At 44.7% G+C, this 20,000-nt stretch overlaps 1 protein-coding gene across 11 annotated transcripts in view; it reads right to left on the reverse strand.

Annotated features, from left to right (window-relative positions):
* The window catches only part of tcf4 (transcription factor 4), a 184,614-nt gene that overhangs the window by 16,029 nt on the left and 148,585 nt on the right, over positions 1-20,000 (reverse strand). For all 11 annotated transcript variants that reach the window (XM_086170647.1, XM_086170651.1, XM_086170648.1 and 8 more), the window contains 6 exons: positions 19,217-19,365; positions 18,469-18,616; positions 14,364-14,434; positions 14,158-14,236; positions 11,262-11,341; positions 10,555-10,764 (listed from right to left, as the gene is read on the reverse strand). In XM_086170647.1, the coding sequence (XP_086026773.1) occupies positions 10,555-10,764; positions 11,262-11,341; positions 14,158-14,236; positions 14,364-14,434; positions 18,469-18,616; positions 19,217-19,365 (737 nt within the window). The remainder of the gene's footprint in view (positions 1-10,554; positions 10,765-11,261; positions 11,342-14,157; positions 14,237-14,363; positions 14,435-18,468; positions 18,617-19,216; positions 19,366-20,000) is intronic.

Raw genomic sequence — 20,000 nt, forward strand, 5'->3', positions numbered from 1 at the left:
ATGATAAAATAATAATGTGTGTATCCTTTTTTTAACTTAAAAAAATAAAAATGAAAATAAATAATAAAATAATAATGTGTGTATTCTTTTAACTAAAAAAATATAAAAATAAATGATAAAATAATAATGTGTCTATTCTTTTTTTAAGTAAAAAAATATAAAAATAAATGATAAAATAATAATGTGTGTATTCTTTTTTTAACTAAAAAAATAAAAATGAAAATAAATAATAAAATAATAATGCGTGTATTCGTTTAACTAAAAAAAAATTAATAAATGATAAAATAATAATGTGTGTATTCTCTTTTAACTACAACAATGAAAATAAATAATGAAATAATAATGTGTGTATTCTTTTAACTAAAAAAAATAAATGAAAATAAATAGTAAAATAATAATGAGTGTATTCCTTTTTTTAACTAAAAAAATAAAAATGGAAATAAATAATAAAATAATAATGTGTGTATCCTTTTTTTAACTAAAAAAATAAAAATGGTAATAAATAATAAAATAATAATGTGTGTATCCTTTTTTTAACTAAAAAAATAGAAATGGAAATAAATAATAAAATAATAATGTGTGTATTCTTTTAACCAAAAAAAAATTAATAAATGATAAAATAATAATGTGTGTATTCTCTTTTAACTACAACAATGAAAATAAATGATAAAATAATAATGTGTGTATTCTTTTAACTAAAAAGAATAAATGGTAAAATAATAATGAGTGTATTCCTTTTTTAACTAAAAAAATAAAAATGGAAATAAATAATAAAATAATAATGTGTGTATCCTTTTTTTAACTAAAAAAATAAAAATGGAAATAAATAATAAAATAATAATGTGTGTATTCTTTTTTTAACTAAAAAAAGATAAATGAAAATAAATGATAGAATAATAAATGTGTATAGTGTTTTTTTAACCGCTAGTTAAATACCTAAACATCTTTATTGCTTATCCAGATCATTCTCACTCCTCCGAACGCGGAATTTGCCGCTTCTGGATGGAAACTGCTGTTGAGACGCCCGGCGGCTCGTGCACGTTCATTCATTCATTTCCACCTCATATACAAGCTTAGATTGCAGAAGAAGTGTGTGTGTGTGTATGTGGTGATTACACAGGAAGTAGAGAAAAAATTCTGGGTCAAGAGACGACGCACACTTTGTTGCTGCTGCACCTCATATACTGACACACACACACACACACACACACACACACACTGCGGCTGTAAACGGTAGGGACAAGTCTGTCTGCTCTGTGGCTGCGACGCTTCCGGGAGAAGAAAAATAAGCTGTCAATTTACCAGCTCTGTAAATTCTCACCCCGCATTAGCCGCGTTTCTGCAATTTCCACGTGTCGCTTCCCGTTACTGTCGCAAAACCCCGCGGTCGGAGTCGCGGTCCGGCGAGCGCCACGACCGGCCGGCGTCGGGAACCGGAACCAGAACCTGCAGAACCTGCAGAACCTCAGGCCACGTCCAGATGAATCTGGGCCCCTGATATTTATGTTCTCATGCAAACACCAGACATGCAACTTTGTTTGGCTGCAAAACGAACACGTCTGAGCAGTTTCACTGTGGAATCACACACACACACACACACACACACACACACATGCATGCGCACGTGCACACACAGGCATGCACAGCGGAACATTCTCCAAACTTTACAGTCTCTCTTCTGTGCAAACCCAACACTTGACAGAAATCACCTGCTCTTGCAGTGTCAACACACACACACACACACACACACACACACACACAGCTCACTGTTGTGGTCAGACTTTGCGGCGGGAATTAAGAAAAAAAAAAAAAAAAGTACAGCAACATTTTTCCAGCGGCGCCACGTTTGTGTTTTCTTACGTTTCAGCGTAATGAACGGGGTGACGGACGACGGGCGCCATGTTGGACGCCAACAAAAGCGCGGCGAATAAAACGGGAGGGAAGGAAGAAGGAGGTCGTAGGAAATGTGTTCATTTGGAAAAATGTGGAGTTTTTGGACCATCTGGACCGACGCGTCAACAAACGAAGCGGTCATTTTGGCGTTTTTGCGCTTTAGCCGTGAGGATGAAGCGAGCGCTAACCTGTGCGCTAACCGTCACGCCTGCAAATGTACATATTTTCCCGCTTCCTCCCGCTAGCTAAGGATCTTCGTTCTTCCATATTTCCACGACCTCGGCCGGCGTCGGGTAAACCAGAGATGGAGGCGATCCGAGTTAATTGATCTAATTATCGCGCGCATCGCGGCCGATTTCCTTCATGAATAATCACGGCAGCGACGCAAAGAGTGAAAGCCGACATGCTGAGATGACGATATTATCACGCGCGGTGATCTATATTAATATCGCCTGATGTATATTAGCTCCGAGCGCTGCAATTATCAGTGACACGTGGAACGGCACAATTATCGGAACCGCGGCGACGCTCAGAGAAGGGCTTTAAAACATGTTATTACCTCGATATCGGCTCAATGACTCCAAGGAGATCGGATGATGATGCGCATTTATATAAACATCACAGGAGATGCCATTTCAGCAGATTTTGAATCTTAACTCCGAACACGGCGACCCTCGTCGATCCGACGGGTTCATCCGAGACGCTGAATTGTCTGGATCTCCTTTCTGTATCTGATGAACGTCCGGCCGTGGCGTCTCCATCGTGGAGGCGTTTTATGAACGAGACTTCGGGCTCGACTCCTTCAAATGTTTCACCCGTTTCCATCTTTTCGCTACCGAAGGCTTCTCAGAAAATAGAGAAATAGAAAACAATAAAACAATAAAACAAAACAAAACAAAACAAAACAAAACAAAACAAAACAAAACAAAACAAAACAAAACAAAACAAAACAAAACAAAACAAAACAAAACAAAACAAAACAAAACAAAACAAAACAAAACAAAAGTTTTCCTCTTCTCTGTGCTGAATTCTTCTTCTTCTTGTCCTTTCGGCTTTTCCCTTCAGGGTCTCCACACCGAATCCACCTTCTCCATCTCACCCTATTCTCTGGATCCTCCTCTGTCACACCAACTACCTTCATATCTTCTCTCACTACGTCCATAAATCTTCTCTTTGGTCTTCCTCCAGACCTCTTGCCTGGCAGCTCCAATTCCAGCTCCCATCTACCAATATGTTCACTATCTTTCCTCTGTCCATGACCCAACCATCTCTGACCTTCTCTCCAAAACATCTAACATGTGCCGTCCCTCTGATAGACTCATTCCTGATCCTCTCCATCCTGGTCACTCCCAAAGAGAACCTCAACATCCTCATCTCTGCAACCTCTAGTTCTGCCTGCTGTCTTTTGGTCATTGTAACAGTTTCTAGTCCAAACATCATCGCTGGTCTCACCACTGTCTTGTACACCTTTCCTTTTATTCTGGCTGAAAGTCTTCTATCTCTTGGTACCCCTGACACTTTTCTCCATCCATTCCAACCTGCTTGGACCGTCTCTTCACCTCTTTTCCACACTTTCTGTTACTCTGGACTGTTGACCCCAAGTACCTGAGATCCTCCAGCTTCTTGATCTCCACTCCCTGTAGCCTCACCATTCCTCCCGAGTTCCTCTCATTCACACACATATATTCTGTCTTGCTGCGACTAACTGTCATTCCTCTCCTTTCCAGAGCATACCTCCACCTCTCTAGATGTTCCTCTACTTGTTCCCTGTTCTCACTACAGATCACAATGTCATCTGCAAACATCATGGTCCATGGAGGTTCCTGTCTAACCTCATCTGTCAGCCTGTCCATCACCATTGCGAACAAGAAGGGGCTCAGAGCTGATCCCTGATGGAGTCCCACCTCCACCTTGAACTTCTCTGTTACCCCTACAGCACACGGCACCACTGTCTCTCAGCGAGCATACATGTCCTGCACCAGTCTAACATACTTCTCTGCCACTCCAGACTTCCTCATACAATACCAGAGCTCCTCTCTTGGCACCCTGTCATATGCTTGTTCTAGGTCTACAAAAACACAATGCAAACTCCCTCTGGCCTTCTCTGTACTTCTCTATCTGTGCTGAATACAATTGTAGCATAATTAAATGTGCACCGCTATTTGTTAGAAAGCTTTGAAGCTTCGAATACACACACACACATACACACACACACACGCCGGAGTAGACTTCAGATTATTACTCGACCACTCCACCTCCTGAGCCATGTGACATGAAACGGCGGCGGGCGCCGCCATCATCGCTAATTAGCTTGGCTAACAAACACTAGGGTTTGGCAAATCCGCCCGTTTCCACCCGACTGCCTGCGAGTCCCGGCAAGTTTATAATTTTAGCATTTCATTGAACTTCCCAGGCGGACGCTTGACAAGTGGGACAACTGTGAAACGGTGACTTCGGGTTTCACCCGCGAAAGAGGCTTCGCAGCGTTTAAACGGGGTCGGAAAGTGACCGATACCGTCGGATGTAAAAAATACAAAAACTACAAAATACCAAGTCACTGCAAACGCACATTCTATCCAGGAGACTTTTCAAAAGCCAAAATATACGCTAGCATCCAAATCATTCTCTCTCTGTACAGCTGATCCTGCAGTCAGGGTTCCTCCACACGTCATACATCAGCAAAAACAACCAACGCAAAATCAAAAAAACAGTTTTTACCCCAAAGCGCTCATGAACATTTGAACCTCACATAAAGTATACAGTACAACGCAATAAACCCTTTTTTTTTCCACTTTTACTTTTTTTTTTGACATACCTCCACATACTACATACATCTGGATATATCTTAATATATATCTTTTTTTAAATATATTTTCCGTCATTAATTTTCTGTCTTATATCAAAGACGGAAATAATATATTAAATAAACAAAAAAAATAAAATGAATTCTATCTATCTATCTATCTATCTATCTATCTATCTATCTATCTATCTATCTATCTATCTATCTAATATATATATATTTTTTTTTTATATATTTTTGGTCTTTTATTTTTCTGTCTTATATCTGAGACAGAAATAATATATTAAATAAATGAAAAAAATAAAAATAAGTAAATACAAATAAATTAAAAAAGAAAATATGTGTATATATATGAGAACAACTTTATTTATTTATCCCGAAGCAAATTGTTGAAAGAAAATTGTTGTATATAACATGTTTTTTTTTCTTTTAAATGTTTTTGGTCTTTTATTTTTCTGTCTTATATCACTAACCCAAAGACGCTGCTATCATTATGTCCTGCTTTTTAAGGTTGTTTTTGTCTGTCTATTTCTAAATGTCGTCACGCTTTGTGTAATAACATAAAAGTTTTGAATTTGAGAATGCTTAACTTGATTGCATGTACATGCATTTATTCCATTCACCCAGTCATGCATACAGGACTGTCTCAGAAAATTACAATATTGTGATAAAGTTCTTTATCTTCTGTAATGCACTGACAAAAACAAAAATATCATAAGTTCTGGATTCATTACAAATCAACTGAAATATTGCAAGCATTTATTATTTTAATATTGCTGATTATGGCTTAAGAAAACTCAAAAATCCTATCTCAAAATATTAGAATATCATGAAAAAGTGATTTTTGTTTTTCTATTTTTTCATGTATTTTTTGTTATTTTTTTAAATTTTGTAATTTTTATAATGAAGCCCCGGTGTTTTTTTGGAGCTTCCTTGTGAGGAGGAAGCGCTAACTTCTGCACCGCTAGCATTTGCAGTTCCTAGCGGAGAAAAAAGAGACCGGACTGCACGGGGGGTTCATTTGGTCCGAATCGCTCCGTCTATAGGAAAAGATGCGCGTAATGTTTTGATTTAATGCAGCCACGGGTCAAAGGGTGGCTTTCTCGGCTTACGGCGCTGCTTTTAGCGGCGAGGAGGCGAAGGCGGAGAATTAAAAAAGCATTAGTGCTTTTTAAAGCGGAGCGACGCAGATTACGCTTGGAAACGAGAGAGAAACCTTGCCCTCCCTTAGCACTTCCTGCGGTCTGCATGCATAACTCGCCGCTCAAAAACATTAGCAGGTTGCAGGGGGCGGGGCCATATGGGCTGGGGGCGGGGCCATAGGGCTGGGGGCGGAGCCAAGGGTGGAAGACGCAAACAAAACACTGAAAATAGATTTTTGCATTCGGTTGAATATCGCCGCTCATAATTTGACCCGTTCGCCGTCGACGCGGGAGATGAAGGCGCGATTCGGGCCCGCCGTGCCGGTTGCCACGGCAACGTGGATCAAGTGACTTGTCGTGAGGAAAAGACTGTTTAGCACTTTGACTATATTTGTATATGTCGCTCAACCTACATAGCCACTCATCGGCATACTTGTGTATTGTGTGTTCATGGTGGATTGGTGTGTGTGTGTACGGTGCACACATGCACACACACACAAACACACACACACACACACACACACACACACACCCCGGCCCAGCCCCCACCCCCCTCTCCCACATCAGTCTGCCACCTGTTTTCCCAGAGTTATGACCTCAACCCGCAGGCGTCTCTGCCAAACACTGCTAAACTACATACAGCTGTGTGAGCGTGTGTGTGTGCGCGTGCACCCTTTTGTGTATACGTGTGTGTGTGTGTGTGTGTGTGTGTGTGTGCGAGTGAGGTAAAAAAAGCATATGTAGACAAGAACATGAAAACAAACGTGACCGAAAGATGTAGTTTACAAAGTATGTAATAAAATGTGTGTCACATTAAGTGGGCAATATCAACGCGTGTGTGTGTGTGTGTGTGTGACTGGTGTCTGTGTGTTTGTACGTGTGTGTGTGTGTGTGTGTGTGTGTGTTTAAACCAGAGGAGGCATCACATCTGCGAGGAAGTAATGGAAAAGACAGTCACAAGAGGTGAGAAAATACAGCTACAAAAAAAGGCGGGGGTGGCGGGTGTGTGTGTGTGTGTATGTGAATGTGTGTGTGTGTGTGTGTGTGTGTGTGTGAGAGAGTGTGTGTGTTTAAGAATAGAGAGCAAGTTGCACCCCTCTTTCCACTGCGTGCACAGAAAACAGAAATAATTCTCCGTGCAAAGACAATGGCTTCATTTGATTTAAACTGCCGTCCCATTGATTCTCCATTGAAACCCTTCCTTTTATTTGGATTAAAATTTCCTGTTTACACCGCGCTCCGTGTGTGTGTGTGTGGTGTGTGTGTGTGTGTGAGGAAGAGGGAGGGAGGGAGGGAGGGAAAGCGTGTGTTTCTTTTACCTCCCGGAGAAAGCTGGTGTTATAAATAATGGGGTGACAATGACTTTCCGTGTGGCGGTCCTGGCGTTGTGGCGAAGCGTCCGTCATGAACGCAGGTAAAGGCGACGTTCTACTGAAGGTCAGGAGAACCTTCAACACCAGGTTGGTTAAAAGTGTGTGTTTTTAGTAGATCCACTGATTCATGGAATTCTAATTCTAAGAAATCATGTTTGGAGACGACAGAGAAGGAGGAGGAAGATCTACAGGCTCATATACAACACACACATATTTATATCTTTTATGTGTCATAATATATCATTTATCATAACCTAATGGTATGAGTATAGGAATTCGTACGCAAAAAATATATATAAATGTATGTCATATGGCAAATAACACATACACACATATTCATGTATGTTTATATATATATATATATCTACACACATTTTATGTGCATGTGTTACATATGCATATAAAATTAATAATCTATCAATCTATCTATCTATCAGGGCATCCAAGTCCCTAAAACATTCTGTAATTCAACTCAAGAGAAGTGTGTGTGTGTGTGTGTGTGTGTGTGTGTGTGTGCGTGTGTGTGTGTGAATGTGTGGATGTGTGTGTGTGGATGTGTTGCAGTTACAGACCCACCATGTTTTTCAGGCCTAATGAGTCTGCTATTCCATCAGCCAATAATTCAGTGGCTGGGTAAACACACACACACACACACACACACACACACAAACACACACACACACACACCTATTTGAGCACAAGGGGCAACTTATGAACCAACCATCCCACGTGTAAAACGCGAGCAGTTTGTGCAAAGTTTTCCCGCTCGCATAATAATATGCAGGTCCGCTTCCTAAACGCAGGTTGTTTTCTCTGCCACACACACACACACACACACACACACAAACACACACATTGGCTGCTTATTCCAGCTGTACTTCCCAGCAGCCCCACACTCAAATGTATTATTCCACTGCGAAAAGAGGGAACGCATCTCCACACATTTGGTGTTTTTGAGTGGAGAAGGTGGGTCGCGGTGGGTTTTGGCCCGTCTGAGAATTAAAGATTTAATCAGATTAATCGCTGTGGATTAATTCAGATTAATCGGTGTTGATGCCCGTTCATTTTCATTGTGTTTATTGTGTTTCATTGTGTTTTCATTAAGTGGGGAAAAAAAACTACCCATATATGTGGACAAAAATTATTTATACATATATATATATATATATATATAAATAATTTTTGTGACTTAATATGTAGCCAATAATATGTAGGCGTGGCTTAATATGTAGGCTTAATATGTAGGCAATAACAAAAATTATTCATATATATATATATATATATGAATAATTTTTGTCCACATATATGGGTAGTTTTATATATATATATATTTTTTTTTATTTTATTTTTTATTTTTATTAATTTTACACACACACACACACTCTCACACACATACACACACAGACACACACACAGTACAAAAACATGAACGTGGTTTAGGAAACCCCATTGGAGCCCATGATGCATGAATGGTTGATTGTCTTTTCATAACGTGTAGATTGTTGTTTTTCTCTAAATGACCTTTGACCTAAGGAGCGCTCGGTCCAGGCCGAAGCTCTCGGCCAATCACGGCAGCCCGCCTGCCACCCTGAATGCATGTACGGGTATCATTCTCATGTTGTGAAGCTGTGGAGTCGCGTTAGCGGGGACGTTCCCACTGGACGGACTGACCGTCCACGATTCACGGGCACTTCCGATCGCTTCGCTTCGTGACTGAAACGTCGCAAGCGTCCATGTTTACGTCCGCAAATGTTAGTTTCACTTGTATTTGGAGATTTCATGCCGTCACGTCGACGGCGTGCTAGGCCGCGAAGGCGGAGGGAGAATATACAGGTTATGGCGACACGTTTTAGCCTTTTATGAAACTTGTTCATAAAATATTCAACTCTGACACTGCATTTCAAATCTGCCCACACACACACACACACACACTCAATAAAAAGTGCACCACGATAGGTCATGCTGAGAGAATGTGAGAGGGAAACGAGTGTGTTTATCTGCGACAACGATGCAGCGCTGAGACAGAAAGAGACAGCTGGACAGATATGCGTGAGAAGAGTATAATCTCTGTGGGAGCCAGCTAGTGTGTGTGTGAAATCCACACACACACACACACACACACACACATGCAATATACATGCATACACTCACTAGTGCTTCCCATTTGGAGTACAACACTTCAAAGTAACTGGTTTAACAAAGAGTACGGGGAGATGGACGGAGTTCCTGCAGCGCTTAGCTTCGCTAGCGCCGCCCGCAGCCTCAAATGGACGCGCAGCGCTAATGCCTGCGACACCAGGAAGTACCTGGGGATCAACATCCGGATGCTTCTGTGGAAGCTCCCATCTCCAATCTACAGCAGCAGTGGCTTAATCTACAGCAGCAATATAATGTTATTATTTAGTCTTGTCACCGGAAACATGTGGCAGCGAGAGCTACTGGTAGCATCAGCACTGGATCTGTCTATCTTTTTAGCTAGCAACGTGGATGTTTTTGATGTTTTCCTCTTATTTTTGCTCCTCAAAAGCTGCTAATTGCGGGTGTTCGGTCATAACGGTATTCTCATTCACGTCCCGGGCTTCAATGCGTCCATTCAGAGGCCCCGGCGGGGTGACGTCAGCCGGGCTTCGCGCCCAAGAGGACACGAGAGCGCGTGTCGCGGGGCTACATGTGAACACGCGCTAACGTACGGCGCACACAAAGAAGGCCTGATTGAACGCCGGCTGTGTTTACGCTGGCTGCCATCCGTGAGCTCGGGAGAAAACTTCTTCAAATACAGGAAACCGCTATACGTTTTTCCATCCCGACCCCACGCTCATCTCCTCTGCGGCCGACCGTTATCCCTCAAGGGACCTCAATGTCCCCTAAAAAATGACAGAACCTCGGCTTCGGACGTTTCCTGAGGAAAACGACGGCCCGATCCGGTTCTCATCACCGTCGGACTTTGTCAAGTTTGGTATTTCATCAACTGCGGGAGACTTCATCACTTTTGGAGGTCTGGCGATGCAATGAACCCTTCATTCATTCATTCATTCATTCATTCATTCATTCATTCATTCTTTATCGAAATCACTGGAGCTGATCCCAGCTGTCACCGCCCCAGATGTACAACCGCTAGCTCCCGAGTCTGGAGAAACACAAACACTTCGGACAGCAAAGGGTCTCCTAAGAACCTCCTGGTCCAACGCGACTCCAACCGGGGACCTTCTGGCCGAAGCGTGGAAGCAAACCGCCGCGCCGCTTTCACACTTTGCTGATTCCAAGCTCTTTTCACCGGATTACATGCAGGTCAGACCATCGGGAGTGTCTTTGCAAGGGAGTTCAGGTCAAAAACATGTCCTACCATGAGGGAGTGTCTGTTGCCCGACAGGATTCCGGTCCCGTAGCCGCTTCCGAGCGCCCCCATGGCGCCGTTGTGCGTGTGCGTGGCCCCGATGAGGCCGTGCATGTCGCCGTGCGCGCTGCCCATGCCCGTGGACGGGCCCACGGCGTGGCTCCGGAGTACATGGATGGCGTCGTCCAGACGCTCCAGCCGGTCTTCGATACGACTCTGCTGCAGGAGGGACGGACGTAGAAGGTTACGGAACCACCGATACTTTAGCGGACGCGGTTGAAAATATGCTAATCTGGTTCGGAAAACGCAGCGTTTTGAAACAAAACCGGACCGACAATACGGAAAGCTAACGCGCAAAGGTTAACCGCCATCATGGCTAGCCGCTATTACGGCTAACCGCGGGGAAAAACAAAACGAGGAGTCCCTCTTTTGCTCTTCGTGGTCGGTTACATCAATTCGGCGAGACCCATCGGCTGCTGTCAGGAAGCGAACCCAGCCAATGAGGCGGCGTTCACGCGGTTGGCGTTCAACAACCCATTCTGAACAGGAAATACATGAGGATGTTAGCAGGGAGCTAGAAAAGGGCCGCCTTTTGAACCGACGTTCAACACAAGACACACAAACGAAACGACAATTTCATTTTTGACCGACTGCCGTTTTCCGCCGCTCGACGCCACGTCGCCGTTTCGAATTCACGCGTGTTTGGGCGCACCTACCAGCGAGTGCAGCGGCGCCTCGTAGTTGGGTGACGACGCTCCCTGCCCGCCGTTCCTGGACCAGACGGCGGAGCTGGCAGCTAGGAGGGGGAAGGAAACGAGGAGACATGAACGCGTGAAGGAGAATCCGATTCTGATCTGAGGATACAAAGAAGGCGTCGTGAGAACGAAAGGCCGGCAGAAGATAGGAGGCGTTAGCGGCGGTTGATATTAGCCTTTTTTCATTTTCGCCGCGGCGTTCCCTTATCTGGCCGGGCGTGATTAGGATAAGGGCGCGCGGAGAAAGGACGGGGGTTAATGAGCGGATCAGAGTCGGACCCCGCGATTCTTTTTTCATGACGTGAAGTGCGGCTACTCAAGACGTGGCGAGCGACGCTGGGGGGGTCCGGTTGTCCACTTGTGATTTTTTTTAGCCACAATAGACGTGGAGAAACCAAAGCGGCTCATATCTCCCGACAGATATGCAAATATCTAGATGTGTTTCTTTGAAAGAGCTACAAGTGGCTGATTAGCATAGCGCCGCCGCCGCCGCCGGACAAACACGCTTTGTGTTTCTGGTCTCGTCTGCTCGCCGTCGCTCTGAAGGGCCGCGGGCCTCATTAGCTGGTCGACGCTTGATGATGCGGCGTGAGCGGCGGCGGCGGCCGTCGTTCACGGCCAGTTCGGAGAAAATGGTCGGCGATGTTTGGAAGATTTCGGCAAACCGCCATTCGTCTGATGGGATATTTTCAAAAGTCGGAGGCCTTCCGCTTAAAACAGGCGGCCGAACCCGTTCTCGGACGCCATTTTTGCGTCAAAGCAAACAAAGCGAACTTCCGGCGCCAGTGCAACGGAGACGGTTCGTCATTCACAGTCATGACAAATGCCGACGCAAATACGTGGACTGGCCCGATCTAGCGCAGCCATCTCGCCCGGCATCCACCGCTGTTATTTCTTTATGACTATCAAAGCTACTACTATATAAATTCCAAACATCCTGTTAGCATGGAACGCTATCGGATGTTGTAGATCACCCCCAGTTCTATCGCTGTCCGGTCGAGGCGGAACGCCGCCCACGTTGAGCCCGACTTCTGTAGAACTGTTTAAAGCTACGTGTATGCTGCGACTGTATAGCTAGCTTAGCATGAACGCTCGGGGCCTCATCACAGGGATATTTCCAAGCGTGACCTGCCGATCGCTAGCTTAGCGAGCTACAGTTGACGTGTATCCGGATTAAAAGGGTGTTTGTGCTATTTTAGAAATTCTGGTACGATAAAAAACCTATTTCATTCTGCTTTTTCGTTTTTATCGACTACATCGCCGAAAATGGAAATAAAATAAAGGTCCGAGAGCGTCGGGTTCCTGACGGCGTCCTTCCTCTCTCCTCTTCCGTTTTTTCCGTTGAGGTAAACTTGTCGTCCTCCGCCGCTGCCCTTCCTTCACCCCTCTTCCTTTTATTGTTTCCCTTTTCTTCCCACTTGTTTCCTTTGTTTTCTTAGCGTCCTTTATCGCCCCGGTTGTGTTTTCTTACCCCTCCGTCCCTCCTTCCTGCCCTCGCCGCCGATCCGCCGTCGGATCTCTGATCTCACCTCCTCGGCCCGTTCGTCTCTCCGTTTCATTGTGTCGCCCCTTGCGCTCCCTCCCCTGCGCGTTTATTAATATTACAAGCTCATTTCCATATGCTAATGAATGAATAATCACCTGGGTACATTCATGTGCAAATACAAATATATGTATTAAGAAGCGGGGTAAATTATTCTGGATCAGACACTGTAAAACGCCCTCGCAGAATTAGCCCCGGCTATCAATTTGCATGTAGTTTCCGCTAATAGGCGTCATTTGTAATTTGTAAAAAGTGGAGTAACTCTGACACCATCATAAACACCAATTATGTTTAAGCAAGCAATATTCCAAACAGCTATAATGGCAAGGACGGGGGTGGGGGTGCGGGGGTTGTTTGGGGGGGCGCTTGTGCTCACAGAGCTGGTGGGTTTATGCATGATTTGTCGAAGTGGTGCTCGTAATTAAAGCTATCTGTCACAAGGCCCGGCACAGAAATATCAAACGGCGTGTGTAGCCGCAACAATTACTGACAAATTCAACACCGCCATTACTTGGGAAAGCAATTTTTCACTTAAAGGAGCAGGAGGGGGGTTTTCGGGGGGGCTGAGAGGAAGCGGAACAACGGGGAGGATGTGGTGTTACTACACTGTAATTACGACGCAAACTTTCCCAACTCGGATGGACGTATCTCTGAACGAACGTGGCCCGAAATGTCCCGATCGTAGCTTTTCTAAGCCTGAGGGTCTCTGCGAAGCTCCTCCGCCCTGGGGGACGGACCTCCGTTTGGAGAGCCTACAGCAGGGGTTTCATGGAGCGCTAACGGTATAAACGTCAAATCCAAAATGCTACGTACGCGTTCCCATCTTCCTTGAAATAGCCTTCCGTCCGCATCGACCTTTTTATCGTCCTGGACATTCGGGGATGATTTGAAGTTCTCAATTCCGTTGACACACGTTTGACACGTGTGGCCTGGAGTTAGCGCGAGGCTAGCCGGCCCGCTCTGCTGAGGGGTATCTCCGCGATAGTCCCTCATATCTCGGGTTCCCAGGGATCGACGCCGTCTCAACAGGCATCCGCCATTGTTACGTCTTGTATATTATCTTGAATTGTGATGTCCTGAATATTAAAGCTATTGTTGCGCCGTGTCACCAATTAGCATGTAACTGTTAGCGCTGCGGGGTTGAAATAATAAGACGTGAGTAGATTCGGAGCCGCCGTCGAGTTAAAGCTACAGAAGCCGATCATCTGCCTCCGAGAGCTGCGTTCAAGGGCTGCGCCGCAAGTCCGGGTCCGGTTTCGGGTCGAGACGTTCAAGAAACGTCCAGGCGGCGAGCGTTTGGCGGCGCAGACGTACCTGTGAGGGAGGGCGGGGAGCCGACCGGCGTGGACGGGTTGGACGAGTAGCTGTTGTTTGTGTGGTCTGGAGAGTAAATCTGATGCAGCAAACACACAAACAAGAAAAAAAAAACCTTGAAAGTCAAGTTTAGAAACTTGAAAGGAGACGTGTGTGTGTGTGTGTGTGTGTGTGTGTGTGTGAGTGTGTGTGTGTGTTGTACTTACTGATGCAAGTGCTTTCCCTAAGGCATCTCCTGTCTGAGAGCTGCTGGCTGCTCCACTCTGTGCTCGGTTGGCTGTGACACACACACACACACACACACACACACACACACACACACACACACACACACACACACATGTTCAGATCTCACTGTCGTGCCGGTGTTACTGTGTCAATAAAAGGTTAACGTTGAAAAGCTAATGCTAAACTGGAGTAAACGTGATCTTTACGGGCAGATCCGGCGACGCTGGATGTTTTATTTAATCATTTTAAGGTTATTTCATCAAATCCACTCCTGGTTTATGGAAGTGATGATACAATCATTCAACACACAACTTCAGGGGCCGTAAAGAATTCATTCGCATATCAATAAAACATATGTGTGACGTATAAAAGAATCGGACAAGCGGCTCCAGCGATTACACGCCAACGAAAGGGGGTGAAGACTGGAGGAGGAGTTGAGCTTCTGAGCTCCAGACCCGCTGCGACAGTGTGTGTGTGCGCGCGTGTGTGTGTGTGTGTGTGTGTTGTTTACACACACATGCTGCAGCAAAATCCTGAATGAATCTTCACTTTAGCCTCATGTGTGAGAAGAACCGCAGCTTCTCACGTGTGCTTCATTCAGAACCTCCCTGGATTCCCATTTAAATAACTGACAGCATGTGCTGTGTGTGTGTGTGTGTGTGTGTGTGTGCGTCTGTGTGTGTGTGTGTGGAATTGCTGGATTTTAAATATAACCAAATCTGTTTCACACACTTGCAGTGCTCTGAGGCCAGAAAGGAAGGATGTGACCTCACAGTACCAGATGAACGCCCACACACACACACACACACACACACACACACACACACACACACACACACACGTGTGCACATATACACAAAAGCAGAGAGACAGGCCTCAAAGCTCATCTCTCCTGATAGCACATCCCAGATGGAAAGTTCACGCTCACACACACACACACTCACACACACACACACACACACACACACACACAAAACCCATGGCAAAAAACACATCCTTTCATGGCAAATGAATCCATTACTGAGATTGGCTGGAGCGGCGAGGGGTGAGACAGGTAGAGAGACAGGAGGCAGCATATGTTTGGGGGTTAAAGCCTCATGTCTTCCTCACGCCACACTACTGGCCTAGTAAACCATCCAAGGGATTACCGTTATGCACCACACACACACACACACACACACACACACACACACACACAGACCTAAAGCATAATGTAGAACATATGTAGGGGAAAATCTTTTTCATAAATGAGAGATTACAGTGCCTCCTTTTGTTTTTCTGTCTCCAGCTTCTCTTCAAAGACACAATAATATTAGACTGCAACCAAATATGGGGAAAAGTATTTTTTTATTATCAAAGCAGCGTTTTACTGTGAATGCTTATTTTATTGCGCCGCCACGTGCACGTGTCTATGCATCTCCGATCTATCCGGGAGGACGTTGCGCCGCGAATTCAATGCTAATTATACCATTTCTTTTGTCGTGCGTGATGTGGAACAGCGCGTCTGCCGATAATCGTTATATTCACGTTATATTCAGGAGAAGCGAGATCGCGCCGCTTAGCGTCGAGCGGGGGAGGAGCTAATATCGGATAACATCGTGCCAATTCGTGATCAATTAATCAATTAGCGGATTCCAACTAGGTGAATAAATTGTACAAATGGATTCAAATGAGTTTCCTTTAGCCTTTAGCTTCCTTTCAGCTAAAGCGCTCAGAGGAACGTCTCCTGTTACGACTACGGGGATCAATAAAGTTTAACTTATCTTATCTTATCTTATCTTAACTCATCTTATCTTATCTTAACTTATCGTATCGTAACTTATCTAATCTTATCTTATCTTATCTTATCTTATCTTAACTGAACTGAACTGAACTGAACTTATCTTATCTTATCTTATCTTAACTTATCTCATCTTATCTTAGCTTAGCTTAACTTATCTTATCTTATCTTATCTTATCTTATCTTATCTTATCTTAACTTAACTTATCTTATCTTAACTTATCGTATCGTAACTTATCTAATCTTATCTTAACTGAACTGAACTGAACTTAACTTAACTTAACTTAACTTAACTTAACTTGTCTTGTCTTGTCTTGTCTTGTCTTGTCTTAACTTAACTTAACTTAACTTAACTTAACATAACTTATCTTATCTTATCTTATCTTAACTTGTCTTGTCTTGTCTTGTCTTGTCTTGTCTTAACTTAACTTAACTTATCTTATCTTATCTTATCTTATCTTATCTTATCTTATCTTATCTTAACTTGTCTTGTCTTGTCTTGTCTTATCTTATCTTATCTTATCTTATCTTAACTTAACTTAACTTAACTTAACTTATCTTATCTTATCTTATCTTATCTTATCTTATCTTAACTTATCTTGACTTATCTTATCTTATCTTATCTTATCTTATCTTATCTTATCTTAGCGCAACGCCGAGTTCACTTTGCCCACATCCGCACATTTATATTTAAACAACAATCCCGCTTCCTTTGGCGTCTTTTGTTTACACGGATCTGCCGCCGCTCGTGCATGTGTGTGTGTGTGTGTGTGTGTGTGTGTGTGTGTGTTTGTGTGTGCATATGTGTAATATGTTTCAGGAATGTCATCCCGGGAAAACAAACTTTCAATCTGTTTCTTATTGCTCTCCTATTTGTTCTGCGGAACTCAAAGCAAGGGGTCCATATGGCATGCTGTGTGTGTGTGTGTGTGTGTGTGTGTGTTTCTCCATGTTGTCAAGGCCGAGCTAAAATCGAGAAGTGTTTTCTTATTATGACCAGTTTAGCAGCTTGTCTTCAGACATTCACTTCTGTCTTTCTTTCTTGCATATCGACCTGAAAAGTGTGGGTTTTGCATGACGTGTGAAGATATCAGCCAATTCTGGAGTGTTTCTGGATGTTTCTGGATGTTTCTGGAGCAAATGGAGAACACTGCGCGGCTCGGTGTTTCTGAAGTCGGCCTTTTTGGTGTTTAAGTCTGAATCCGAGTCGTCCGACATTCCTGAGTCTGTCTTGAGTCAGACATACAAAATCAAGCAAAAATTAAACTCAATATATTGACTGTTGGGGTTTTTTGTGATGTCCGAACGCTTGGAGTGTGTTTTTTGTTTTGCGGCCGTCCAACCGGCTCTACGTGAAGCGCCGTTCGTCCTCCATCGCTTAGCTCTGCAACGTGCCTGATTTTTTTCATCAATTCGTGGCTAAAGTGCCGGGGTGCGTTTTTTTTTCTCGTCCTGGTCATTTCTTATTTACCAAATCATTATTAGAATCATCTGCTGACGCCATCTGTTCCAAATCCAATTATTGGGTCACATGAGCCTTAAATTACACCTGTTCATATGTGTGTGTGTGTGTGTGTGTGTGTGTGTTGCACATCTGAACGGCATGGATGTTTATCCGCCGTTTGTTTGTCTTTGAATAGCTGCTAGCTATGTCAAAATGACATTTGTGTATACGTTATAGCTCTACGTAAATACAGGAAGACTTGTATATATGTATTTATGTATATATCTCTCGATGTAGAGATATTTGGACGAGAGCGACCCGAGCAGGAAACAAACGGGAGGTCAAATCTCTGGTAGCAGCAGCTGCTAGCGGAGACGCTCCACGAGTTAGCGGCGCGCTGGCGAAAACCCTACGGGTGATTGAGCGGTCGGTCGGTAAGGTTAAACGAAAATAGCGAGGCGTCCTCGGTCTCGTAGCTCCCGTGCTAGCGCGAACCGTTAGCATAAACGGTTCTTCGCCGCGGAAGTGTCCGCTGCAGCTGGAGCGAGCGCACGTGGCCGCGCGGTCCGGTGGTCGACCCAAATATGGATTCTACGCCGACACCAGAATTTGAACCCTGTAAGTAACTTTTAGACTTTTATTAAACCGGTTTTCCGTCCTCTGACGCAGTTTGGCTAGCTCCCCCTCCTCCCTCCGGGTTGGGTTTGGCAAGGCGTCGCGCTTGGGGTTCAAATAGTAGCTTTCACAAAGTTAGCCATGAATTGCAAATTCTTTCCGGCTGCGTTGGGATACCGAGGGCTTTGCGGGCGGGAGGACGCGAGGCAGGAAGCGGTTTTTTACTTCCTGTCGGCGGTCTTACCCATGATGCTGTCCGTGCCGTTGGTGGAGGCGGTGCAGGAGGCGGTGCTGTAGTGATTGGCGCCGCTCCCGCTGCCGCCGCCTCGGTGGAAGCTGGACATGGGGGGCAGGCTGGAGCTGAGGTCTGCTGACGAGTGCGCCGGGTAGCTCTGCGGGGGCGACGAGGACGGACGTCAGTACCGGAAATACTCCGGTAGGTCAATCGATCAATGATTTTATTGCCGCTTCTGAAGCTTGATATCACACGGAAGCGTCTACTTTTTGACCGATTCCGTCGTCGGCTCACAACACGAAAGATACGGTGAACTTTATGGATCCAAACAGGGGGAAAGTCTCTTTTCACATCAGCGTAACGGTTATAAGTCACAATAAATGTGAATCTAAATTAAAACAGATGGACAACAAAGATACCTCAGGGATAAGCATGAAAAAACAGACAGTAGGGGTGAAAATAGACTAAATTAGAATAAAATCAACAAAAATTGGTAAATTTTTTTTGAAAGTGTCCCATTTACGCCGTCATGACACGCCATTCTCGTTCTTGGAGGTCGGATCCCGAGAGTCTGGGTTCACAAATCGATTCCTGCCGCCATTCGTTGGCCCTTCCACTTGTCCCATCACTTGCTCATAAACAAGTGTTCCCTCTCTCGCCGCGGTAACAACCGTAGCGACCTCCATTGGCCGAGAAGAACCCGAAACACGCCTGACCTTCGAGGCGAACGCCGAAAGCGCGCTGGCTTGGTACTCACCAGTCTGTCATGAGGGTGGATCCCGCAGTAGGAGGAGCTCTGGGCGGGGCCGTGGACCGAGTTCCCGCCCCCCAACATGCTGCTGTGGTAGCCCTGCTGGCTCATGCTGCTGCTACTGCTGTTCCAGGGATCCCCGCTGTGGTGACCGTCTGACGGAGGGACACAAAAAGAGCTCAGTGCATCAGGGCTTCCTTCACTTCCGCTTCCACCCGGGGTCTCCACAGAGAGGTCTACGCTTTGTCTCGGGAAACATCCTGTAATCGGGATACTCGCTTTCCCGACGTACGGGAGCCGCCCGCCACCAGCTAGCCCGGAGAAAATCATGGAAAAACACTAGCGAGGTGTACGACTCGCGGACTCGGCGGTGAAGAGATGGACAAGACGGACAAGTTTGGACATCAAGTGTAGCAAAGTTTGCACGTTACATGTAGCGTAGCATTGTAGCGTTAGTGTTGAGGAACCAAATGAAAAACTCCCCTGACCTCCTGTGCCAATTTGCTATTTATAAAGTACATTTTTCTAATTCAAAAACACGTTATAAAATCCAGGGGGCTGGAACAGATTCGTGGCATTTCAATTGGGAAATTTATTTCTAATACAAGCAAATTGAGTTACAAGCTCTATCAGGGAACCAATTCAACTCCCAAGTCAAGGTACTACTTGCTTCTTCTTCTTCTTCTTCTCCTTTGGGCTTTTCCCTTCAGGGGTCTCAGTCATCACTTTGTCACAGTCATACAAGTCCTGCATCCCTGTGACAAATTCTCCTTTTCCATTGTTTTTTTCC

Source organism: Fistularia commersonii, chromosome 23 (genome assembly GCF_037954325.1).
Source record: "Fistularia commersonii isolate RoL2024-O1a breed Wild chromosome 23, RoL_Fcom_v1.0, whole genome shotgun sequence".
In the NCBI taxonomy this organism is placed as follows: domain Eukaryota; kingdom Metazoa; phylum Chordata; class Actinopteri; order Syngnathiformes; family Fistulariidae; genus Fistularia; species Fistularia commersonii.